The sequence below is a fragment of the Hoplias malabaricus genome, chromosome 9 (genome assembly GCF_029633855.1).
Source record: "Hoplias malabaricus isolate fHopMal1 chromosome 9, fHopMal1.hap1, whole genome shotgun sequence".
NCBI lineage: Eukaryota > Metazoa > Chordata > Actinopteri > Characiformes > Erythrinidae > Hoplias > Hoplias malabaricus.
Window position 1 is genome coordinate 17,915,214 of NC_089808.1, and position 27,893 is coordinate 17,943,106.

General features: G+C 38.0%; 1 protein-coding gene across 2 annotated transcripts in view; it reads right to left on the bottom strand.

The window, feature by feature from the left end:
• The window catches only part of rock1 (Rho-associated, coiled-coil containing protein kinase 1), a 102,185-nt gene that overhangs the window by 28,920 nt on the left and 45,372 nt on the right, over positions 1-27,893 (bottom strand). For both annotated transcript variants that reach the window (XM_066682158.1, XM_066682157.1), the window contains exons 3-19: positions 27,464-27,564; positions 24,499-24,636; positions 23,626-23,801; positions 22,135-22,219; positions 20,769-20,913; positions 19,695-19,833; positions 19,016-19,107; positions 16,512-16,671; positions 15,427-15,493; positions 15,099-15,187; positions 14,790-14,838; positions 14,541-14,676; positions 13,845-13,936; positions 13,449-13,695; positions 6,644-6,750; positions 5,106-5,256; positions 4,680-4,840 (exon numbers count right to left, since the gene is read on the bottom strand). In XM_066682158.1, the coding sequence (XP_066538255.1) occupies positions 4,680-4,840; positions 5,106-5,256; positions 6,644-6,750; positions 13,449-13,695; positions 13,845-13,936; positions 14,541-14,676; positions 14,790-14,838; positions 15,099-15,187; positions 15,427-15,493; positions 16,512-16,671; positions 19,016-19,107; positions 19,695-19,833; positions 20,769-20,913; positions 22,135-22,219; positions 23,626-23,801; positions 24,499-24,636; positions 27,464-27,564 (2,135 nt within the window). The remainder of the gene's footprint in view (positions 1-4,679; positions 4,841-5,105; positions 5,257-6,643; positions 6,751-13,448; positions 13,696-13,844; positions 13,937-14,540; positions 14,677-14,789; positions 14,839-15,098; positions 15,188-15,426; positions 15,494-16,511; positions 16,672-19,015; positions 19,108-19,694; positions 19,834-20,768; positions 20,914-22,134; positions 22,220-23,625; positions 23,802-24,498; positions 24,637-27,463; positions 27,565-27,893) is intronic.

The following is a 27,893-nucleotide window of genomic DNA, read 5'->3' on the forward strand; positions in this document are numbered from 1 at the left end:
GCGTTCCAGTGCATCCTGATAGCCAATTCTGGTTTGCTTTCCAATTTGAGGGTAAACCCTACACCTTCACCAGGCTATGTCAGGGATATTGTGAATCCCCTACCATTTACAACGGAGCGTTGAAACAAAGCTTAGATGGTTTAGTTCTTCCTGAGGGCGTTTCCCTCCTACAGTACGTGGATGACCTGCTTATAGCTGCCCCCACGAGAGAACTTTGTGTTGTAGCATCTCATGACCTCCTGCTGCACTTGGCTAAGGAGGGGCACAAAGCGTCTCTTAAAAAACTGCAATATTGTAAACAAGAAGTGACTTTTCTGGGCCACATCCTGACAGGTACCACCCATACACTGTCAGCAGAACGAGCGGCAGCGATTGCAGCCATACCTAAACCGCAAACCAAAAAACAAATGCTTTCATTTTTAGGAACTACATCTTACTGTAGAGCGTTTATACCATCTTATGCTCAGGCTGAGGGCCCCTTGCGAAACTTAATACCCACTAAGGGAACTAGCTCTTCCAGACTGGTCTGGACTGCAGAGGCAGAAAAGGCATTCACTAACCTTAAACAAACACTGCAAACTTTTCCAGTTCTAGTCCCCGACCCAGACAAACCCTACCACCAGATGGTGGATGAAAAAGAGGGCTATATGACTTCTGTCCTGTGCCAACAGCACGGACCACACAAACGCCCGGTTGCCTATTTTTCTGCAAAATTGGATGCAGTTGCACAGGGACTGCCAGCTTGCCTCCGAGCAGTGGCAGCTGCGGAAAAAGCAGTCTTAGCATCACGGGACATTGTTGCTTACTCTCCACTTACACTCCTAGTACCACATGCAGTTCACAGAATATTGCAGGACCAGAAGGTCTCACACTTGTCGGCGCAGCGATGGCTGAGGTATCACACTACATTGCTTGACATGCCAAACATCACAGTAAAACGCTGCACCTCCCTAAATCCAGCAACCCTGCTCCCTACGGCCGAGGACGGGGAACCACATGACTGTGTGGCAGTACTGACTGAAACATGCACACCCAGACTAGACCTGAAAGACGAACCTCTCACTAACCCTGATCTTGTTTTGTTTGTAGATGGATCAGCTTCCAGAGACCGACACGGCGTGAATAAGGTTGGATGTGCGGTTGTGACTGCTTCAGAGGTCTTAGTGGCTAAACCCTTGCCATCCACATATTCGGCCCAAGCCGCCGAACTGGTAGCCCTAATCGAGGCATGTAAACTCGCAGAAGGTAAGTCAGCGACGGTTTTCACGGATTCCAGATATGCTTGGGGCGTGGCCTCAGATTTTGCTGCAATCTGGAAACACCGTAAATTCCTGACTAGCAATGGTACACACATTAAACATCACCAGTTAGTGGCCGAACTCCTGGAGTCTATCCTACTACCCAAAGAATTAGCTATAGTTAAGTGTGCGGCTCACCAAAAGGGAACTGATTACATCACCAAGGGTAATGCAAAGGCAGACCTTGCTGCGAAAGCAGCAGCACTCAAACCCCACATCCAAGCCTCCGCTAGTCCTGTGACTAACCTTACCGTATCTCTTGCAGATATCCAGTCTTCAGCCACGGCAGCTGAAATAAGGAGGTGGAAACAAGACAAGTGTTCACTGACCCCACAAGGTTGGATGCATGCGCCAACAAACAAACCCTGCCTACCCAAAGCATACGCGAGAGGCCTGATTAAGATTGTACATGGGCGTAGCCACATGTCCAAAGGGGGGATAGTGGACACTTTGAGAAAACAGTGGTACGCTCCAGGCCTCACGAACTTAACCCAAAAATTTTGTTCTCAGTGTCTGATATGCGCACAACACTCTGCGAAAGCAGCACATGCGCAAACTTCCACAGCGGGCCACCCGCCCGCAACAGAACCATTCCAGCACTGGCAAATTGATTTTGTAGAACTGACTCAGGCAGAGGGAAAGAAATACATGTTGGTTTGCGTATGTATGTTCAGCAAGTGGACGGAAGCTTTTCCCACAGGTAAACAGGACGCACAAGCTGTTACGAAAATGTTGTTGAGAGAAATAATCCCCAGGTGGGGTCTTCCAACCCGCATCTCGAACGATAACGGCACCCCATTCGTACAACGAGGTCTGATTGATCTGACCAAGCACCTAGGTATAGACATGAGAAAACATTGCAGCTACCACCCTGCCAGTGCAGGGGCGGTGGAACGAATGAATGGCACATTAAAGAATGGATTAGCCAAAATGCACCAGGATACAGGGTTATCCTGGGTCAAATGCTTACCATTAGTGTTGTGGCAGACGAGAACCAGACCTCAACCAAAAACAGGCCTCAGCGCTTTTGAGATAGTGTTTGGAAGACCTCCCAATATTGGGGTGGGACCACCCCTGCAGGACCAAGTCCTACTGTCCGACACTTTGGTAGCTTACTGCTCAAAACTCTAAACAATCTTGTCTGATATCTATCCACAGGTAAAAGCTGTCCTGCCGAGCCCAGCTGACCAGTTCCTGCACGACTTCAAACCAGGCGATTGGGTGCTGATTAAGGATCTAAGAAGACAACACTGGAAAGACGCCAGCAGAATCAGCTGACTTACATCGCAACACTGCCCCTCCCGGACGAGGATGCCTTGGAGTTGGGAGACCTGTTAGATGGACCACCTGTTTCTGTTTAATAAAACACTCGCTTATGTTCACATGTGCATAGTGAATTTGTAGAAATACGCTTACTCATATACAATGCAGTGCACGCGATTGCCTAGTAAAATTCAGCGACAAGCTGACTTAGGACGCTTACACCATATATTCATAGCCATGTCTAGAGGGTCTGTTTTAAGGTAAATTTTGATAGTATCATAGGGGGGATTGTAATGACAAACTCATTTATGATTGATACTGAGCAAAATGTACCTTGGCGTTTGACGTGAAGAAGTGACCAGCATGTGCTCACATTCATCAGATTAAACTGACAGTTGCACCTTGCAACACGAACATCGCGTACTCACAACCAAAGCTACAGAACCAAGCTTACAAGGTTGCTGAAGCTGATAAGACAGGAGAACAAGGCTACAGAACATTGAGCAAGCTCTGTTTCACTGTCCTTACGTCATCGTCAGGAAAAGACAAAACTGTGTGTAACCTTCTCTCAGTGTGAGTGTGCCCGCTGGTTTCATCCAACAACGCACGCTCTCTCTTACTCTTAATAAAATCTTTTTGTTACTTGACACAAGAACTGCCTGTCTGATATTTTCAGGGTAAAACTTCCACCACAGATACAAAATGGATCCCGAAGATAGTTACAAGTAAAGATGTGAGTGTCTCTCAAAATAAAGGATAAAAAAATAAATAAATAAAAATAGAACTACCTTCCTTCTCTTACTGCTCACGCCTTGCCCCCACCCACACCATTATTACATTCTTCACATGTAAGTCTTACTATGATGGGATTACCTTAAATTATTAAGACATGTAATAAAGCACAAATGTAGTCTATTTATTCAAAAAAACAACACCTTTATTCTATATGGGAACAGCCATTATTTCAGAGACAAATTGGCTTTTGGGTGGATGATGGTCAAATTGTTGCAGAGTGCTAAACTTCAAAGCAGTGAACGTTATCTTAAAGAAAATTATGCCACATTGTATTGCTGTTTTATGTCATTTCGAGTTCAAGGATACAGCCAAATAAAACAGGAGAAAGAACTCTTGATTGGCCTGTGGCTCTGCTCTCGTCCTTTCATTCCAGGAGTATTTAATTAAGTCCTTAGATCAAAACTGCTAAGAGACTGGACTGAGGCTGTTGGTTTTAAGTGTAGACTAAAATGCAGGGCAGTGCTCATAAATTTCCTACATATGTTGTACCAAAACCCCAGAATATGGAGCGAGAACCACACAAATCAATTTGAACATACACTGGATCAATACAATTTATGTTCAAATCGCTTCACATGGTTCTCGCTCCATATTCTGGGGCTTTAGTAGTCCTTATCTTTAGCTGCTTCTGTCTTGTTAACAGATCCTGAAAATTAAGGTACCGCCTTAGAGATTATGGAAGAATCTGACAAATCCCCAGCTATGGATCAACTCTAGACAATCAACAATCTATGTACAGCGTCTCTGTTACCGAAGCAAACATTTTCCAAAAACACACCAGACGAATCTCCCCACTTGTCCCCACAAGGTCTCTACATGTCATTATTTCGATACATCATGTGTCTCGTCGTCAGTTATTTCAGAAATGCATTCTGGCTCAAACTGAAAAGCCCTGTATGTTCCACTGCCAAGGTTCACTACCAGCGAAAACATTTGATGTCACTGCACAGAGTGCCCTTCCACAACAACAATGACAGCAGCGATCTACATGCACCAGGATTTTTACAGAAAACGGAACAAACTATTATTGCGTCTTAATAGTTTAGAGTTTAGAGTAAATCTATCATGTTATGGCTTAGTAAGTTTGTTTTAATCAGTCGACAACTCTGTTTTACATACAAACTTCTTATATATACTTTCACTTACTGGTCAATTTATTAGAAACCTGGCCCCTGTACTTCCACAAAGTAGTCACTTAATCAAAAATCCCTAGCCACTTTATGAGCTACACCCAACATAGATTCTTTATAAAGCTGTAAATATACAGACTGTGTTCTTTCTGTTCTCATGCATGGGTTTGGACACAGAATGAGTGCCATTTACCTCATCTTCCAGTCTCTCCTTTTGCTTCATGAGCTGCTCCATCTTCTGCACAGACTGCTTCAGGTCAAACTCCAGCATAGAACACTGCTTCTCCACCTCTACCACACGACTCTCAGCCCGCAATCGCAATACACTCTCCTCAGACACCTTCTGCTCCACAGCTACAGAGACAGAACATACATTGGAAAGTTAGATATTCTTCTTCTTCATCATCATTATTAGAATCGAGCATTACAATCATTGTACTGACGACATGTGTAAGAATCTGAATATAGGTTTAAAAAAATTATAGCAAAAATGTGAAAATAAGATTTTGTATTTTATTTTTTGAATAATCTAGGGTTTTATATTTAAAACAAATATGTTTTCCACTGAATAACTGGATGGGTGTTTTTATGAATATTTTTGGGAAAAACAGAAAGATACCATGCATGGCAGCTGATTTGGCCTCTTCAATGGACTCGTATTTGTCTGTTAGCTGTGCCCGAGTGACCCGGTGCTCTGTGATTTCCTGATCCAAACGCTGCTGCAGGACCTTCAGCTTGTAGGTCAGGTCAATCTCCATACTGTTCTTCTCCTATAGACACATACAGCAGGAAGAACACAAAATTAACACAAGAGCACACTGACTCATTAATGTGCATTACCCATCTAAAAACAAAATAAAATAAAATAATGAAAAATGAAAAAGGGACATCAACAATTTATAGATTTAAACTAAGGGGGCTCTGTGTGAGCTCAATGACTGCTGATGTCACGGTCTGAAACCGGGTGGAGAAAAACACAAGCCCAGTAGCCCACCGCAGTTGTAAATTTAGTGAAGAAAGCTGTAAACAGACAAAATACTCTGAAAATAACTCACTTGACTGTGTACTCACAGGTATATGGCTTTATTCTCTAAATGTGTGTGTTGAGCCTCAGTTCGCTGAAAAATCTGCTGTGCTAAACCACAAGTGCCTGTTAGGGCCAGCTGTGCTTCTAAATGGTGTAGAACCTTATTTTGCTTATTTTTGAACTTTTCTGTTCCTCCAGCACCACTTGCTGAAATTTGCACTCCCAGAAACTGTTTTTTATCGTCAACACGTGTGTCAGTGTGCATTGTCGTAGCGTGTTTAGCTAAATTCATTCGACTTTGTGCTCACAGATATAAGGCTCAGCGCAGCCTGACAGAGCTCCCCCTCCCCATGATAATACTGTATACTGCAATAATATTTTGAGACAGTAAGAAAAATGTGGATATAGCCCATCCCTACCACACAGACAAAAAAAAAAGCTGATTTACAGTTCTAAGATCATAACACTTCAAGGACAAAAAGTGCTCTTTGATGCTTCTTTTGAAGAAAGAATTGTGAACAAGAACCACACAGTTAAAATACTTTGAGCTTTTGTGATTTTCATACTGAGCGCCATCTTGTGGATACAGAAGACATAAAAGTGACATGAAAATCTAATTAAAATAGGGCTGGACAATATGGCCAATATTTATTTCACAATATATTTCAGTCAGTAGTATATAATTCCAGTACCGATATAAACAACATAAAAGCAATAGAAAAACTGTTAAGAACTAAAAAGAAACATGACATGACAGGTTGTGTCTGGGTAGCACCCTGTAAGGAACGTCAGTCAGTGACAGAAGTTGTAAATGTATATATATTGAAATAGTGAAATTGTGTTTAAAAATCAAACCATTATTACTGAAACATTTTATAATGTGATATATATTGATGTTGAATTATTGTCTAGGCCTAGATTAAAATATCAAAATTTTCAGCAGAATTGATCTACTCTACTTGTTTTCTTTGCAACTTACATAATGGCATATAAATTATATTGGATTAAATATAACGTATAACAGCTGTTGATACAGCACCTTACATCTATATTATTTAGAATATTTTTATCTGTAGAAATACTCAATGATCTTGTTACTTTGACTTGCATATAAATCTATAAGACCTCACCTTCTCCAGGCTGTTACTCCTGTCCTGGGACTGTTTCCTTTCTGTCTCCACTTTAGATAAACTCTGTTTCAAGTTCTTATTGTCCTCCTGCAGTCCTGTAATACGAGCTACACAACAAATGCACACAGGTGTTAGACCTTCAGTGTCTTCATTACAGTCAATGTCACAGGATTTTACTGTTGAATGTATGAATCTACCAATAATCTCTTCGCTCTGCAATTGATTTTATTTTTTTATTTATTTATGAATATACAAATATAAAGATTCTAACAGTATATAATGCTGGTATGTATGCCAATATAGCTGAAACAATAGTACCAATAGTAGTAATAGTTTTTTCCATAATTTTTTCATGTCTGTAGTGTGTCAGAAATCACATAAGTTTTATTAACATAGTTTGGCTTGCATTTAGCAGTACGCTTTGTGAATCACAAGCAAGAAGGTGGTGCAAGCGATCAAACAAAAACCACAGATATCAGTATTTTCTCATTTAAAAACTATGATAATAATTATATTACCTTAGTTTAATTATCTTCCCCCTCCAAGCTTTACAGTCCTTTACCATCAACAACCATAACTCCACACTGGCCTCCCTGGTGACTAAGGTTGTACCTAGCCCCACTGGTACCGTTAATGCATGCACAGTGCCACCAGTTCCATGTGAACTTTACATGCTACATCACCAACAATCCCAACAGCACCTCTACAGTGCATTTCCCCAACTAGTCTGTAGTGGAGATGAACAGATTTTTAATTTTTAATCATTTTTAGTTATACTTTTTGGGGATTTAATATGACGAAGTTATCTTAATATGCAGAAAGACCTTTCTCTACTCTCAGTCTCTCTTCTCAGCCACACATGCCTAGATGGGAATTTGAGATAAAATCCCAGAGCAGAGTCATAAATCACTCTCCAGGGACCTTTTTTATTTAGGCCACACAGGGTCAGAAGAAGAATCTTTTGGGAGACACTCCTGAGGATCAGTTTATGCTCTGTGTAAAACTGCTTAATTAAGAACTTCTCCAACTATAGAATGAACCTTAATTCCCATTGGTTTAAAACAGTTTGAAGTTACATATGTGTACATTCATTCATTCATTATCTGTAACCGCATATCTAATTCAGGTTCGTGGTGGGTCCAGAGCCTACCTGGAATCATTGGGCAAGGCGGGAATACACCCTGGAGGGGGCGCCAGTCCTTCACAGGGCAACACAGACAACCACACACATTCACTTACACACTCACACCTACAGACACTTTTGAGTCACCAATCCACCTACCAACGTGTGTTTTTCGACTGTGGGAGGAAACCGGAACACCCAGGGGAACATATGTGTACAGCTGTGTGAAATTAATTCCATTTAGAAAATCAAAACAGGTGGAATTAATTCACATATGTTTTAAATCACATTTTTATATGAACTTATGTACAAACTGGATTCCAAATAAGTTGGGACAATAAACAAATTGTGAATAAAAACTGAATGCAATGATGTGGAGATGGCAAATGTCTATATTTTATTCGTAAAAGAACATAGATGACAGATCAAAAGTTTAATCTGAGTAAATGTAACATTTTAAAGGAAAAATATGTTGATTCAAAATTTCACAGCGTCAACAAATCCCACAAAAGTTGGGACAAGTAGCAATAAGTGGCTGGAAAAAGGAAATTGAGCATATAACGAACAGCTGGAAGACCAATTAACACTAATTAGGTCAACTGACAACATGATTGAGTATAATCAGAGTGTCAGTGTCTCTCTGAAGCCAAGATGGTAAGAGGATCACCAATTCCACCATTGCTGCGCAGAAAGATAGTGCAGCAATACCAGAATGGTGTTACCCAGCGACTTTTAAGTTATCATCATCAACCGTGTGAAACATCATCAAAAAATTCAGAGAGTCTGGAACAATTGCTGTGCGTAAGGATCAAGGCCGTAAAACTCTACTGGATGCTCGTGATCTCTGGGCCCTTAAACGTCACTGCACCTCAAACAGGAATGTCACTGTCAAGGAAATAACAGAATGGGCTCAGGAATACTACCAGAAAGCATTGTCAGTAATCCACCGTGCCATCCGCCCTTGCCAGCTAAAACTCTACAAAAGAGTAAGCCATTTCTAAGCAAGCTCCACAAGCTCAGACGTTTGCACTGGGCCAGGGGTCTTTTAAAATGGAGTGCGGCAAAATGGAAGACTGTTCTGTGGTCAGATGAGTCATGCTTTGAAGTTCTTTATGGAACACTGGGACACCATGTCATCCGGACCAGAGAGGACAAGGATAACCCAAGTTGTCAACGCTCTGTACAGAAGTCTGCATCACTGATTGTATGGGGTTGCATGAGTGCTTGTGGCATGGGCAGCTTGCATGTCTGGAAAGGCACCATTAATGCAGAGAACTATGTTCAGGTTCTAGAACAACATACACATCTAGACATCATCTCTTTCAGGGAAGACCATGCATTTTTCAACAAGATAATGCCAGACCACATTCTGCAGCAATCACAACATCATGGCTACGTAGGAGAAGGATCCGGGTACTGAAATGGCCAACCTGCAGTCCAGATCTTTCACCTATAGAGAACATTTGGCGCATCATAAAGAGGAAGGTGCGACAAAGAAGGCCCAAGACGATTGAACAGTTAGAGGCCTGTATTAGACATGAATGGAAGAGCATTCCTATTTCTAAACTTGAGAAACTGGTCTCCTCTGTCCCCAGACGTCTGTTGAGTGTTGTAAGAAGAAGGGGGGATGCCACACAGTGGTAAAAAAAAAATCGCCATGTCCCAACTTTTTGGGGATTTGTTGACGCCATGAAATTTTGAAACAACATAATTTCCCTTAAAATGATACATTCTCTCAGTTTAAACTTTTGATCTGTGGTTTGTGTTCTATTCTGAATAAAATGTTAGATGTTGGCACCTCCACGTCATTGCATTCAGTTTTTATTCACAATTTGTTTAGTGTCACAACTTTTTTGGAATCCAGTATGTAGAACCAAGGTAGCCACATAGAATTCTGGGATAGTCATTCACCTGGGATCGTCTTCAAGTCTTTGTCTTGTCAAGTGTCATTCATTTTATGTGATATCACTACCAAGGTATAGGAAACAGTCAATCAGGAACAAGAGATGCTCCAATCCTCAATCTCTGAGGACCAATCGGGTATTCAAGGCGGGTTTTCTAAACTCTGGTTAAAAACCCAGTGGCACCAAATGACACACACTCTTAGACACTTTTGAGAATTTTTGGAGAAGAAAAAATTTTCTGAAGAATGTCTCTCTCCTGCTTCCAGCAGACAATGCTTCTCAGATAGGGTAGACAGATAAGGGAGAGCCCTGGCTCTCTCTAGAGCTCTCCAGCTCTCTGCAGGTGCAGACTCTGTTATATAATAATGCACTTTTGTAATGCACTTTACATTGCAAGGAAATCTCAAAGTGCTCCAGGATAATCAGAAGCAGTAAAAAATCCATTAAGAAACAAGTAAATAAAAACAAGATCAGATGCAAATAATAATAATAAAAAAAACCACCTAAATCCTAGTAAGCCTTTTTGAATAAAAAAAAAAAAAAAAGAAGAGTTTTTAGGTTTTTTGTTTTGTTTTGTTTGTTTTTGAAAGACTCCATGCTCTGTGGTGCCCTCAGAGAATCTGGGAGTGAATTCCAAAGACGTGGGGCAATAGCTTGAAAAGCCCGGTCTCCCAGAGTGGAGAGTTTGGTCCGGGGCTGCTGAAGGCGATAGGCGTTGGTGGAACGGAGATGTCTTGAGGTATTGTGCGGGGTAAGGAGCTCTTTGAGGTACATATCCATAAAGACATTGGAGAGTGAGAGAACTGATTTCGTACTGGATTCTGTAGTGGATGGGTAGCCAGTGTAGAGACTTTAGAATCGGTGTAATGTGCTCATATTTGTGCTTCCTCATAAGGATCCTGGCAGCACAGTTCTGAATTTGCTGGAGCTTCTGCAGGCTCCTGCCAGAGATACCAATGTGGTGGGCATTGCAATAGTCCAGCCTGGAGCACACATAGGCATGGACCAATTTTTCAGTGTCCGGTTGGGGCAGGTAATAACGGAGTTTTGGTAAATTTCTTAGATGGAGGAAAGTGACTTTAGACAGATGGCGAATGTGATTGTCAAATGATAAATGTGGGTCCAGTTTGACACCTCGATTTTTAACAGAAGAAATCAGGGGAATGCTGTGGCCAGAGACAAAATACTACTGATAGAAGATGTCTTAATCTGACGTGGGGTACCGATGAGGATGACTGTTTAACAGAAAAAAGTTCTCAGACAACCACGCCTTTGTCTCCTCCAGACATGCTGTGAGAGCTGGCGGGGTGGCTGAAATGGAGATGGAATCTGTTCTTAAATAAAGCTGGGTGTCATCTGCATAAGAATAGAATGATATCCCATATTTCCTGATGATGTTGCCCAGAGGGAGCATATAGACAGTAAACGGAGTTGGTCCAAGCACTGACCCCTGAGGAACCACACGGGTGACAGTGTGGGGAGATGACCTCGCCTCCCCCAGGGCCACATACTCAACTCTGCCGGTGAGGTATGACTGGAACCATTGGAGGATGGTCCCAGAGAGTCCAGCTGTAGTGTGGAGTCAATGCAAGATGATGTTATGGTCCACAGTATTGAAGGCGGCAGAGAGATCTAGGAGTATAAGAAGTGATGGGGAGCCCTGGTCAGCAGCCATCAACAAATCATTGGTAACTCTGACCAGGGCTCTCTCTGTACTGTGTGCAGAGTGGAAACCAGATTGAAAAGTCTCATTCGGACTGTGTGTATGGAGGTTGTGATGGAGTCGTGCTGCAACAACTTTTTCCAAAACCTTGGAGAGAAATGGTAGATTGGAGATGGGTCTATAATTTCCTAGGTTTTCAGGATCTAATGAGAGTTTTTTCAGGTGTGGACGAATAAGAGCAATTTTTAAGACTGAAGGGACTTGGGCAGTTTGCAGTGACGAGTGGGCTAATGAGTTGTTTGCTTTTATCAATGATGTTGGAAAAGGATCGAGTGAGCATGCGGAGGGCCTCATTTTCTGAATATATCCCTCCACCTCTCTGTGTGTAGTATCAGTGAAGTGAGAGAGTATGGTCTCTTGCTCTAGAGTCTGTATCACTGATACAGGAAGGGATGGTAAAGGAAAAGATGGATTCTTCTTTGTTAGAGAAAAATTTCATAAACGGGTTACACTGTTCTTCTGTGTGGTTGCTGCATGTATTGGTTTGAGGTTTAGTAAGTGACTTATTTTAGAAAACAATAAGTTTTCTTGAGTTTCCAAAATGATTACTAAATTTGTAAGAATAGAATTGGTCCTAGCTGTGGCCAGAGCTTTAGAATAGATCAGCGATGACGGAGAATTCCCACACAGACCTCCGACGGAGGGGTCGCCATGTCTCTGAAAAGGGGGAGAAAAGGAACGCTTGCGGCTGCAGAGCTCCAGGAAGTCGTGCCAGAAAGCACTGCGCGTCAGTGCCATACTCCTAGCTATCTCCAGTCCATCTCCAAGGATACATAAGATCACATGGTTTCATTTCTTTATAGCTCAGGAGATTGCTGCTGAATGCTTTGCTAGGATAAACTATAGCCTTTTTATAATGTAGGGTAATTATCATAGAGAAATTCCCTCATATATTAATCTCCCTGCTCCCTCATGTATCGCTGTAATCCATTTTATTATATGAATATATAATCAATATTCATTATTTGATATTATTATTAATAAACCAGTTGTGTGATAAAACCAATCCTTTATTATTTGTGTGTGAACTTTTCTTGTACAGAATTATTCCTTTTAGTTCAGATTCAATTTTGGAGCCAAGAACCTACAGCGGGTCAATGAGCATATTTCATTAATAATAATTAATTCTAGCTAATTCTTTGATATATAATATGTAAAGTCATCTAACATGATGACCTATATGTCCAAGCTAAAATTGGACAGGTAAAGACACTACATATTATTTAATGGCACCCAAACATGGAGCTTAACAAAATGAATTGTATAATTAATTATTAATCAAATAATAATTAATTATCATTGACTCCGCTATGTAGTATTTATGCTGCCGCAACGTGTGCATAATTATTTCCACTACAAGTCTGTGTTCTCCTTATCCACAACCACTGACCTTTCAGCTCTTTCTGATAAATCCTTTACCGCTGCTCTTAGTTTCCGGCTCCTGATGCCGAACTGCACCAGTAGGGATGTGGCCGACTAGGCTACAAACCCCCTAACACCTATCTCAACCGGTCTTACCTGCCTGCCACACGCGTTCCATCACCTCAGCCGCTAAGTCCGCATACTTCAGCTTCATCTACTGCATCCTCAAATGGAACACTACATTATGTCCCTTTAATTCATTACAAGCATAAAATATCCCAAGCAATTTGCTGATGTAACTGAATTTCCAGTTACACCTTAAATAGTGAAGCAATTGCTTTCTATCACATATGGCTACTGGAACATGTAAGTGGAACTGAAAGACATGAACAAAAAGTTGCCAAATAAACAGCTAATTCCAAGTGATTTTGAAGCATTTCTATTGGTCCAGTCATCATGAAATTGTCACATGATGTGAAAGACAGCTGCTGTGTTCAAATGAATGAATAAATTCATTAAAAAATAAATTAAAATAAATTAAAAATCAACAAAAAGGGATGCATGTTTTTAATTGTAAAATGAGATTATAAAAACATGTATGTAAGTGCTATATTTCTGCAGTAATGTCTCAGGCCCTAATGTCTCTGGCCCTACCATATATCTAGTTTAACCTGTGTTTGCAGGTGTATTTACCCTGTAGCTGTCGTATCTCCTCTGATCCCTGGCTGCCAATGCGTCTCTCTGTGTCGAGTGTATTCTGGAGCTGCAGCAGTTCTCTCTCCAACTGTTGTCTAGCACTGTCAGCAGCTCGTAATTTCTCCTGAAGTTCTCCGTTCAGTCCCTCCAGCTGACTCATAGCTTTCCCCATCTCTGACTGACTCTTTCTCAAACGGGCTGCTGTGTCCGACTCCACACGGAGTAGATCATTAGCCTCCTCCAGCTAATCAACACAAGCAACAACCACACATCTGAATATTTTTAAAACATCCAATTCTTTCGCAAACTACATAAATTAATTTAGGTTTTTTAATTTTTTTTTTTTTATTATGTTATGACTGAGATATTGGGGGAGTTTCTAAGAACACTTGCCTGGTGCTGCAGATGTGCAATCTTATCACTGGATGCTTGTGTGTTCTGGCTGATTTTCCTCAGGTTCTCCAGCTGCTCCTTCAAAGAGGAAACTGCAAAAGAGACAAAAGTGTCAAATCTCAAAATTTAAGATTTAAGTAAATTAGTGAGTAATCTTCCTTAATAAACAAACAAACAAACAGCCCCAGAACAGTGAGAGCAAGAGAAAACTTGAGAACAGAGCGAGTGGTTAAAATATTGATGACTTTCTTTGCTATGTGAACAAACACACACAATGGGCATTATTGAGTTCAGCAAAAATTATTGAGGAGGTGCCAATACGATAACTGGATAATGGAATTATTGCAACAGGGCTACTTTTAATTTGTGTTTAATTTCTTGCTCACACCTTCATTAGGTTGACTAATCAGTGGTGAGAAAATTCCCACTTCCTTTGCAGCAATGTATTTTGGCGAGCTCATAATCTTAACTGACTGGGGCCAGAGGAAACGGTGTGTAAATGAACCTAATCTGATCCAATTTAACAAAATTGTTTTTCCATGTCATGTATGGTGAATATTCATTATAAGGTTACATTGCCTAACTAATAATAATAAACGTTCACAGCTATTCAGCTTCATTAGCCTTTCGGATCCAAAGCTAAAATTAAAGAAGCATATGTCACACAACACTTTAAGGAGAGGAGCACTAACTGACCCTCATTTTCCAAGTTCCGTCTCTTCTCAGTCTCCTGATCAACTTTCCTCTGGTAGTCTGTGGCTCTATGCTGAAGCATCAGCTTGTCTTTCTCCAGCAGAGATAGACTGGCCTCTGCACTTTTTCTCGCATTATTCTGGAACAACAGGGAAGCAAGGACAAATGTGATATAAAAAAATTAAATAATCATAAAAATCATGAACTAACTAAATAATGATAATAAATAAAACAATCATTGTTATCACTTACCTCTTCATCTAACTCTTTCATGATCTTATCCAGTTTGGTGTTTGATGCACTGCAGGGACATTCATTGGAAATAGTGTTTAGGGTTTCTAATTTTTAGGGTTACTCATTTTCCTTTTCAGAATTTTCACTGAATATTATTTTATATTTAAATAGGTAAATATAATGTATATAAAGTGCAAGTTCATACGAAGTTATAAGGTAAACAATAAATTATAATAAAATGCAGGTATTAAAGTACAGCCAAGGATGACAATGCTATTCAACTACACACAGCAACATTTCTGATTGAAAAATTGGACATATGTGCACCTGCACTTCTGCTCCAGCTCATCTTTGAGCTGCATTTCCCCGTGTAACTGCTCTTCCAGCTGATGAATCCTTTTCTGCAGGTTCTCAAGCTATAAACAAAACAGGAAAAACTATTAAAATCCAACTCCCACCCAGTTAAACCACACAACACAGAAATATACAATTAAATCCTGCAGCACACACAATCTAGATGTTCTACAATCTACATTTGCATCAGTATATCATAGGACATTTGCTATGTATCCATTAGCATCCGTAAGCATAGAAAACCTGAATGGTTTATTTTGTATCAAGATTATATTTATTAAAATGTTTAAAAGGTTCTTACATGACTCTTGTCTTCTTTAGTGGTACTACCACGCTTGTCACTGGTTTTGGTGCAGGAACCACGTGATCTAAGACAGACAACATCATCATAATCAGGATTAACAGGAAAACGGCAGGAGTTCAACTATCAAATATATTCAATTTAAAATATTCTAAAAATATAAATTTTATATTGAATAATTTTATATAATATTAAAATAAGATATTTTGGGGTTTAAATTCTGAATGGAATATTATCTTAATGTCTGTTTTATATTTTTACTATTATGCTGTTTAAGTTCTTTAAACAACAATTAAGTATCTAAAAACATTAAATCTAAAATGTAGCGGTATAACGGGCAAAACCTAAATGACAGATTTGCTGTTGTAGTATAAATTCTTTATTTGCAATGTCTTGATTCTTATCTTTCTAGCAATCGTTGCAAATTGTGAAAGAAGCAAATAAACACATTGTATGATATTAACATTAGCACAATGTAGCAAGAAACTGTGAATCTGGTAACTCTGACTTCACTGTCTTTGCATTAGAAAAAAATCTTCTTGTGAACACCACCATATGGTGCTTTTCCACTGTATAGGTTACTCACCTCATCTCTATTTGGCTTTTTCTTTTTTCCATTAGGCAAATTTGGTAGCTGGAACCGAGTACTTGTTTAGCCCCTGCTCAAGATACAAGGGACCAACCTTGCAGAACACTGATTTACCAGAAAATTACACTGTGAACCTTTAAAGAGGTTCAAACGTTCCATGAAGCATGGCTGATGAATGATGGTGAAACAAGGAACGAACACACTGGGTTTCCATTAGCACAGAACTCTCAACAGAAATGTAGCCAATCAGGTACCAAAAAGCAGGTGCCAAAAAGGCAGTGTAGAGTAGATAACATGCAGTGGAAAGATCTTAATATAGTTCTTTTGTATGGCTGTGCTTGTGTATTCCACAAAAAAAAAAAAAAAAAAAAAAAAAAAATATATATATATATATATATATATATATATATATATATATATATATATATATATATATAATAATAAAAAATAAATAAAAAATATATGACCACATTTAAAATGAGAAAAGCCCACTCACTGGTTACTGCTGTAATACGTGAACCCAACAAAAGGAAGCTGATTTCCCACGAAAGCTTTGGGGATGGGGAATGTCTCCTCTTCTCCTCGATCCTCCTCAATGTCATCAAAGTTACTTGTGTCAATGTCACTGCTCAACTCCGGCACCACTGGCGCAGCAGCTACAAACAAACAAACAAACACACCATAAACTCCACAGCATTAGGAAAACATGTAAATGATACAATTTTCAAGTACCATCAATTGTCCGACTGGATTTTTTTTAGCAGATATAATATTATAAAGGAGGTAAGTGAGTAAAGAAGAAATGTTTTTTTCCCCCTAAACCAGTATACAAACCCCTGCATAATGCTTAAAGATTATGGAAAAAAAATTAAACTGGTAAACATTAAAAAAAAAAAATGTATACCTTATACCTTTTTACCTGTAAAAGTATTAAAAACTAATAAGATTCATTAGGATGCTTTTGGGAAGATATAGATTATTAATGTATTTATATATTTTTTTAATTTTTTTATTTTTTTTTACAGAGAATATACTTTTAAATAATATTCATGTGAGCAACATGGTCATTCTGACAGGCTGTTAAAGCACTACAGGACGTGTCAGTGTTGACAGGGCCTCACTCTCTGTCCACACTATGGCTATGTTCATACAACAACTAAGAGACCCAACTCTTATTTCACGATCCAAATTTTTTTTCTGCTGTTCACACTCTCTATATAATGTGACCTATAACTAACAGCTTCATACCTACATCAACTGTATAAAACTGATAAAGAACTATTAAGAAAGAAGCTCTTCTCGTGTTTGTTTTTTTGTTTCCACAAGATTTATATTCTCATAAATAAAAGACAGGAACCTGAATTAAGAAGTTTCACGTGTTTTGTATTTCCCAATATTTTTTTAGAAAACGAAAATGATTTGAACAGGGCATTTCCATGTCCTAAACAACTTAACTTAAAACAAAAGTGCTTTGGACCAGAATACACATTGACAAAGATTGGATATGGATTTCAATACCACATACAAAAGTGGCCCTGATTTAATGTGATTTGTGCTGTTCACAGAGCCACACAAACGATAACCCTGAATCCCATATGAAGAAACAGATTTGGGCCACTTTTAATCTGCTGTATGAACGTAGCTTATTAGACCTAACAACCTTGTTGGTCCAACCTGTAAGTTTTAAGTCAGGGACATCTTTAAGTCTTTCATCAGTGGTCACTGTTGCTTAGTTATTTTTTAGATAGACTATTCTGAATCCCAGCCCATGAGTACATACATAAATATCACGATTTTCTGTAATTAATCATAATCAATCTGAAGCCAGCTTTCAAAATATGTTCCAAATTCTAAAATAAATGTGTAGCGTGGTATCCACAAACTGGTTATAGGAAACCGTTCTTTTTACTTTATTATAACATTTTAGAGTAGTTTTATGATAGTAGAATTAGTATCACTTACATGTCTACAATTGTGGGCACTCGCAGACTCTCTGGTTGTTTCTGGGGCTAAGCGTCTTTTAAGGTAAAACAGCGTTTGGGGGGCTGTCGTTTGTATGTGGGTTAACTTGTCTCTAAGTTTTTATTCACTGTTTGAATTACCAAAGAAACTCATTTGTAACTCTAGTTGTTTCGTTTGTACCACTTTCGGTAATGCAGTTAGCCGTGGAGACATATCCACCTTTAAAACAGTGGAAGTAAGTCAATATTATCCACTTATGGAGCAATATCATTTTGGTTCATGCTTTTCAACATTTAGAGTTTTCTCCACTGTCTAAAAATACCCCAGGTGCCTCTCCAGAGGGAGAGAGAAAAAAAAATAAAAACAGAATACCAGACAGAGCCAGTCTGCCTTTTCAGTCATTTACAGACACTGGGGCTTTGTAAAAATATCAGACAAGTTTCCAGCACGAAAACCGACTGGAACGCTAGCAAATGGTGAGGAAACATCTTCTGAATTTAAAGTTGTGTTTTTTGTTTCTTTTATTACAATCGTGAGCTCTGCCTTTAATTTGCTGAGTATGTGATTCAGGGAGAGAGACTTAACATTTAGAATAAATATTTATGTATATATACGCTATGCCTAAATTACCAAAATTCTTCCCTACTCTTATTAAATTATATTATATCTTATGATGCTTCCATGGATGTAATTATGTTAAAACTGAAGCTACTGAAAATTTAAGCTACTGAACAAATTAGGACAAATTCATTCTCAAAGATACACATTTCTTATCAGGCTAAACCTTGATATTTTCTGTATTTTCTGGTCAAGGATCCAATTGCAACCTACACTAGGCCCAGGTCTGGACTGAGGTCTGCCATTTAGTGATGCATAACATACAGTTGGAGCAGTGAGCACCAGTTTATTCATTCATCCATTGATTGTCTGTACCCACTTTATGCTGTCCAGGATCACGGTGAGTCTCAAGACTACCTGGAATCATTGTAAGGCAGTACATACATTGTATGTATGGTAAATAGAGGTGTGTTGACTCACTCTCTCTGATACTATCCCAGGTCCACTGGTCGTTTTTGAAGAAAGAATGTCGCTTAATTTCATCTACTCCATTGCGTCCCAACCGCACTTCCCTGCAGCAGAATATACCAGAAAGACCACACAGTTTAATCTCAGCGCAGGGAAGAACATATTTCGCAACCCAAAATGTCAATCACAGATAACATGGCAGTGAAATGTAAGCACTAAAGTGACTAAATGAAGGTGGCTGTGTATATGTACAATATCTGACACCATATTAATTTCTTAAAAATCAATTGTGCAAACAACAAATAAAGTGCTTTAGTAATGAAAGTTGTAGCTATTTAGTGATCTTTATATGCCCATTATGACCTGAAAATAATCGTATCACAATAACATTAGGCAGCACAATAAAACATAGTCAAAATGCCTATCTCCATAATGAAGGGTAACTGATAAAATGTTCCCTAAACATCCATCTATAAATGTCTGGCTAAGCATACTGTACTACCTACATACGTACAATATACTTTTACCTAACCAAGTCTATTAGAAATATGAAACAGCAATACACAGTGTGAATACAGTGTCTTTCGATTTTGCTATGAAGTTAACTATGTTAACTGACAAGGTATACGCTTTTGTTACTCATATGTTGCTCAGCAAAAACAGGTAACAAAGTAAATCCAATAATTTAAACCTGTCAGTGAGGAAGGCGCAGATGAGGTTCTTTGCATCCTTGGAGATGTCGCTGTCCTCTGGGAAGGTCAGAGCATTCTTATGGTTCATGATCTTGCTGTAGGTTCCCACCAGTGAATCAGCATAGAATGGTGTATCCCCTGAACACAGACATATATTTTTGTAAAATCAGAATATTTATTAATTCATTATCTGTAACCCTTATCCAGTTCAGGGTCGCGGTGGGGGCGCCAGTCCTTCACAGGGCAACACACTCACACCCACAGACACTTTTGATTCACCAATCCACCTACCAACGTGTGTTTTTGAAGCGTGGGAGGAAACCAGAGCACCCAGAGAAAACCGACACAGACAGAGCGAGAACACACCACACTCCTCACAGACAGTCACCCGGAGGAAACCCACACAGGCACAGGGAGAACACACCACACTCCTCACAGACAGTCACCCGGAGTGGGATTTAAACCCGCAACCTCCAGGTCCCTGGAGCTGTGTGACTGCAACACTACCTGCTGCGCCATCATGCTGCCCTAAATCAGAATATTATTGTAGCAAAAACAAAATGTTTGTTACATGAATCAATTAACAAAGCCCAAATCTGTACAGGTAATTCAAGTGTGTGTGTGTGTGTGTGTGTGTTTATTTCAATATTTATGTTCAATTGTGCTTTATTATGTTGTTGATCAGTAGAATTTGTATTATTATGACAGTATTAAGAGATATAACAATATATGGTACAATATATAAGGGTGTGTTTAGACTGGTAGTTCAGTCCCCTTGGTCCGGACCAAACAAGAAAATTACACATTATGAAAAATTAATCCTGGGTTGATTTCTCCCTGTTTACACACCGACACTTTTACAATTGAACCAAAGTAAAGAGTGACACCTGACGCACATATGACAGTCATTTTGCCAACCCGTCGTCAGCTGGGCTTAATATGAGTTGAATATCAATATGTATGAAATTCCTCCACTGTTTTGACACACCCTTAGAAACAGCAAAAGAAACACAACAAAAGAAAATGCATGCGCTGATTTTTTTTTTTTAATACCCATACAAGGTTAAACTCACCAACGAGCATTTCATACAGAAAGACCCCAACAGACCACCAGTCACACTCTCGACCATAGTATCCATCACCGCCCTGAGACTTTAGCACCTCTGGAGAAATGTAGTCCGGAGTTCCCACTGCTGTGTCACATCGTACCATTCCATCCTGAAACAGAGGGAAAACTTTGATAGCAGGGCTCTTCGTTCAATTTGCCATTACAAACAAACATGCAATTTGACTGAAAGGAAAAAAAAATACACTGAACACGGAAGGCATACAGGTAATATTCATGCTTTACAAAGACAGCTTTCCAAATAATGATTTCCAGATATGCTGGATGTTTATGAGTACTGAATAGAGTCCTGCAGTTAGCAGCATTATCTGACAACCTCCAAATTTCAGCATTAAAAGTATGTTGCTATTGTTCTATCCCTCAAAAAGCATATAATCTCAGAAACAAATTTCTTATCAGGCTAAACCTTGATATTTTATCCACCTTATGCGATCTAAAACAGTGAAAGTAAGTCAATATTATCCCCCTATGAAGCAATATCATTTTGGTTCATGCTTTTCAACATTTAGAGTTCTCTCCACTGTCTAAAAATACCCCAGGTGCCTCTCCAGAGGGAGAGAGAAAAAAAAAGTAAAAATAGAATACAGGACAGAGCCAGTCTGCCTTTTCAGTCATTTACAGACACTGGGGCTTTGTAAAAATATCAGACAAGTATCCAGCACGAAAACCGACTGAAACGCTAGCAAATGGTGAGGAAACATCTTCTGAATTTAAAGTTGTGTTTTTTGTTTCTTTTATTACAATCGTGAGCTCTGCCTTTAATTTGCTGAGTATGTGATTCAGGGAGAGAGACTTAACATTTAGAATAAATATTTATGTATATATACGCTATGCCTAAATTACCAAAATTCTTCCCTACTCTTATTAAATTATATTATATCTTATGATGCTTCCATGGATGTAATTATGTTAAAACTGAAGCTACTGAAAATTTAAGCTACTGAACAAATTAGGACAAATTCATTCTCAAAGATACACATTTCTTATCAGGCTAAACCTTGATATTTTCTGTATTTTCTGGTCAAGGATCCAATTACAACCTACACTAGGCCCAGGTCTGGACTGAGGTCTGCCATTTAGTGATGCATAACATACAGTTGGAGCAGTGAGCACCAGTTTATTCATTCATCCATTGATTGTCTGTACCCACTTTATGCTGTCCAGGATCACGGTGAGTCTCAAGACTACCTGGAATCATTGTAAGGCAGGAACACACCCTGGACTCAAATAGTACAGCATAGTTTTAGCCTTTAACTTAATACAGGGCAGAGTTGTGAACAGAGCTAAAAGCAGAAGATACAGATAATACAAACCTTGTTCATCTTCATGCAGGTGCCAAAGTCTGCCAGCTTTAAGTGGCCTGACTTGTCCAGCAACATGTTGTCAGGTTTCACATCCCTATAATTTAGACAAAGTAGCATTATCATTAACATTTAAATCCTCACATCCCACAAGTGTGTCAAATGAAGTCTGTTAACATAAGCTGGAACTGAACATGTGTATATTTAGCTTTTTTCCACCCAAATAACATCTAAAAGTGAAAAGAATGTGTGTAAAAAAAGGTTAATATACAAGTTTTAACTTTAAATAATTATTTTATATTTACTTGCCATTGACAATGCCCTAAAAGTAAACAAGGCCAATGTATCAGGCAGAAATTTGCAGAGAGATTTCATTGTCCTGCTAAAATAAAAGTGCCATTGCACCCATACAAACCATGTTTAATCAAATTCTTTACTTTTTCCTATTTAAAAATCGGTAAAGTTTGAGAGCGTTATCAGAAAGCGTTTTATAATATTTTAATTTTGCATGAGTATGTACATATTATATTATTTTGTAATATTAATATATAAAGCTGGTCAAAATAACACAAATATTGTGAAAGCAGATGTCAGAGCTCATTAGTGCTGTGTGTTGTCTGTAAAATATTCAGAAATTTATATATATAAAAAAAAAAAAAAATAAAAAAAAAAACACCACCTTACAATGGCAGTAGCTAAACAAATCCCAGTAATTCTTTTTCTACTTTCTTTGTGAAAAGCAGAGCACCAACTAAGTCATAGCAACAGCAAACGAGCAGCTAAGCGTCAGGCTGTTTAGACTCTACAATGGTATGGTTGGCTTCTTTACATGAATTTGCCAATCAACCGTAAAAAGTGCAATTGTTAAAGTCAGCTGAATTGACCGAATGTAACTGTTGCACCATTTAAGGCAGAATGGCAAACGTGAACAAGAATTTAGTTTTTGTGGAACTTAGTGAACTTAGTAGGGATAGTGCAAATTATCCAAAGACCAAAATGAAGTAACAGTGTTGAAAAATAAATCTCTTTTATAATGGCATTAACTTGTAACACTGGTTTTCATCTTTCTAGTTGTCTAATTATTCTAATTATCTATTTTTATGTGAACATCTTAAACGTAAATATGTGATATGACTACTGCAGTAACTAAAAAATGCAGAATTAACACTAATGAAGACTATATGGAGGGGAGGACATGTTAGCAGGGAAATCAAATAAATACATTTCACACCACTAGTTTACAGATAACAGGATGTCACATAGAAGCTGGTTGGAGGTGAGTGTGAGGTGATTTAGGCCTGTAGTTAGCACTATGCTAATCAGTGATGTAAAAGCCTCCATTATATGTTAATAATTTTACCCTCACAACTCAAATATAAACACTTAAGATACTTAACATAACTGGCTGATCTATTTGAGTATAATTAGGAGAAACTGAGTAATTTAAATTGCTGAAGAATTGCTTTAAACTTCTGAAATCATTGTTGTTTAAAAATAGCTGACCTATGGATGAATCCCATGGCATGGATTCCGTCCAGTGCCAGCACGACCTCAGCTGTGTAGAATCGAGCCCATTTCTCTGGGACATCATAATTACTCATCAGATTCACCAGGTCACCGCCTGGCATGTACTCCATCACCATGTAGAGGTAGCGGTCATCCTGGAATGCGTAGAAAAGCTATGCACAGGGAAAAGGTAAAGAAAAACAGATTTAACCAACCATTCAGTATAACTCATATTGTTGCATGCAAATGTTTGGTGTTTATTTATGAATGTTTTTCTCTATATGTACATCAGAAGACTTATCTTTATTTTCTTTTTTTTTTTTTTACCCAAATATTTATCTTGAATTTTTTCTGTGTTAATAATTACAGATTGCTGGAGAAGAAATCTAATATCTTATGAATTAACATTCAAAAGTTTTTACACAAAATTGTGTTTTATTGCCTGTGGACTTTAATTTAGTTCCTATGTTTTTTTATTTAAAATAAGTACACTGCAGATTGCAAACAGCAGAGACAGTGCAGAAAATAATAATGCTAAATAAATTACGTTCAGCAATTATTTATCATTTTTTTATTATTGTTATTATTATTATTATTAACGAAATTATATTTTACCAGTTACAAAAGACAAACAAACACATTTTAAAAAATATTGATATCGGCATTACATATCGACATAAATATCGACATCAGCCATAAAAAAAACCCTAATCCATCAACCACTAGTAAATACAACATTTACATACCATAAACGTGCTTAGAAAAAAATAAACTTTTTAATTCATTGGCTTTTTGGCCCAAGTGGCCAGTGTACAATTTTATATTCATCTACCCATGATTTTTTTTTTCTTCTGATTTTGAAGCGCATACCTGCACAACCCATGAGCTGTTGGCAAAGGCCATAATGTCCCTTTCCTCCCAGAAGAAAGCAGAATCTGACCTCTTTATCATCTCAAACTTGCTTAGGAGCTTCATGGCGTAAACTTTACTGGTAGCTTTGTGTCTTACCTGCAAAGCACAAAAAAAGACATTTCAGAAACATTAAATGTCTATTACCACAGAGAAATTAATGATTATCTGGAATCTCCTTCCTTCATTTTAGTACTCCTTTTTACTACTTCATAGTAGTATCATACTGTACCTTTTAAAAATATGCTGATTATACATTTTGGGAATAATTTGTTAATAATTTTTTACTCACACATGAGTAAAAGACCACAAAATTGAATGAGAGGATCTGCATTTATTATAATATTTTCTGCATTTTTCCATCTTATAATAAAGAAAGAGAGAGTGCAAAGGAGAGCAAAGGAGAGAGATGGCTGGACTTTATGAAACTTAAGCATGGTAAACACTGTTTAATGTGGCATATAAACCAAAATCCGAAGTATAAAAATGGACAAAATAAGTCCTGCTTCCTAAGGGTTAACGCCTTATTCAGGCATGATTAATTTTACCTGGGCAAGCGCGATGATTTCATTTTGCTACATTACATCAGAAATATTTAGGGCTGATTCATACTGGATAAGATATTTCAATATGAATAACAGAGATGGGCATTAAACAGGCAATTCACAACTTCACTACAAATAAAAGTAGAAAAGATATAAATTCATTACTGCAACCATACCATGCAGCCTTAAGTTAAAACAGTGCATTATCGGTGAACATCATTTGATATCAAACAATTTTCAGCTGTTCTGCATGTTTTCATGTTCACAGTTGCATAGAGGGAGAATAACAAAACACCTCTCTCCAGTCTCACATATAGATTATCTTGTGTGTTACTCTAGTAAACAGGAATTAAAGCTAACATGTAAACAACTGCAATTCCCACTGTATTTCTTCTGTTTTATCCCAAACTTCACACAACATAGGGTATAAAAATACTTCAGCTTTTTTATTAATACTTTATGTTTTATATCCTATGCAGTGTGGTAGTGTGTAGTTTCAGATAAAAACATACTACACAATATATATATAAAAGGTATATTGTGGAAAGTTCTGTAGTGTGCTTGCTAAATTGCAGTGATGAAACAAAAACTTTGCAAATCAAATTGTATACAATGTAACAAAACACAAACCTTGTCATGGAGCTTGGTCCAGATTTTAGGTGTGAGAATGCCCTAAGATGATTTAAAGAGGCATGCTTGTGTATATGGCATTCTCATATACATCAGGTTTTTGACATTGTATTTTCCTCTTGTTAAATTTAATAAGTTAATGATGTGCTCTTCTTTTAAAGGAAATATGCAGTTCTCTCGTTTGTCTACGTTCAGAGCCTCCACAGCTTTTAAAGTGGAACAGTATGTTTGAGGAGAAAAACGACTTTTGTTTATACATAGCTGAAGTTTTTATTCACTGTTTGAATTAGACAGTTGTTCGTAACTGGATTTGTATAGTTGTATAGCACTTCACTATGATTACTTTGATGCAGTTAGCAGTCTTCCTAATTTAGAGTGGGTTCCTACCTGAATAATCAGAAACAGCAATAAAAAAACCAAAAAGAAATAAATAAATAAAATAAAATAGTAATAATAATAATAATAATAATATACCCACGTATGGAGCAGGAATGAATCAATATCCTTATCTCTTTTCATGATTTTCAACATTTGAAGGGCTCTTTGTTGTTACTCTGCAACTGGGATTTTGTAACACAGACTGGTTTCCAGCTCGCAAACAGAGTGGAGAGCTAGCCCATGGTGAGGAAACATCATCTGAATTTTATAAAGTGTTTTATCATTATAATCGTGACCACAGCCATTAATGGCAGGCCACCAGTAAATTTCTAGCCATGTGTTTTTTCTTCTGTATACTTCAATTCATGCAATGCTACTTGTCTTAGATTTATAGTCATATATATCTATCCTGGATTTACAGTTGTGCCTGTCCAGTGGACATTTAGCAGTGTCTTTCTACAACTTCAGATTTCTAACAGTGTCATGCTTCTATTGGTAGATTTATAACCATCTGTATCTCTATTAGTGGATTTATATTATTTCTTTCATGTGGATATATTGCCATTCCATTATCCTCTCATTCTCCTGTGCAACCAACATGTAATTATTTTTATTATTGTTTATTTAAGACATTCCATTTTTTTTTTTTACTGAAAAAGTTTTAGCTTTACCATTCTCTCATTAATCAATTTTGTTTCACCTGTAGTTCACCTGGCAGTTATTTGGCTGTTAGAATTTCCAGTGGATTTTAAAATATACACAGTATTTGAGCATTAGAGTGTTGGTAAAAGAATTAGAACAAAGAGTGAATGACAAAATGACCAAAAGAAGCACACCACAGATAAAGGCAGTCGGAAAAAGAAAGAGTGAAAAGTAATCCCCAGTAACCGCATCAGCAGAGTACCGGGAACGTGAATCTGAGAAATGTGAAATACTGGGCTGAGCTTTCTAATATTGGTCAATAGGATATAATTTTGATATTGATAAAGTAAAGTGACAAAGTAAAAGCCACAGTAAAACTGCAAATAACAAGCAAGAAGCATTATGTCACATAACATTACGAACATAACATTTTCTGCTTTTTCCCAATATTAATATTTTTAAACTAAATTTAAAATTGAGCACAATAAACTGACGGCAACACCCTGTAATTAACATCAGTCAGTGACAGATGCTATAAACCTTGTATATTGAAATGTTATAAATGTGTTTAAAAATCATGTCACTGATATTGAAAACTTATATATTGTGATATAGTAATATTTAATTATTGTGAAGCCCTACTGCTATATAAAGAAAACACGATTTTTCAAATAGGCCCTATTGTGTACTTGGAAGTCAGTATGCATAGAATAATAGAAATAAAATCTTACCAGCTGCACTTCTCCAAACGCTCCTCTACCGATGACTTTAACCACCTCATAGTCCTCAGCTTTCATACGCAAATCCCGAATTTTACTGATTGTGTCCTTATCTAAAAACACATGGAGAGCGAGAGAGAGAGAGAGAGAGAGAGAGAGAAAGGGTAGAAATTGAGTTTTTTAATCAACTGGCTCCTTAAAGCCTTTTAATCAAATCATAGTGTGATTTTTATATGCTATCACAAGTGAAGTTAGCAGTCAGTGATGTGACTGAGCATTTCCACTTTGAAACTTCAGTTTTTGAATAAGCAAATTCAGAGCAGAATGGATTCTTACATCATAAACCTAAAAAATAATTCCTGCCCAATTCCAAGGCAAGCAGTGGAGGGCTAAGTGAAGATGGAGAGGTAGGTATTAACTGCATATTCACAGATTCACAGGA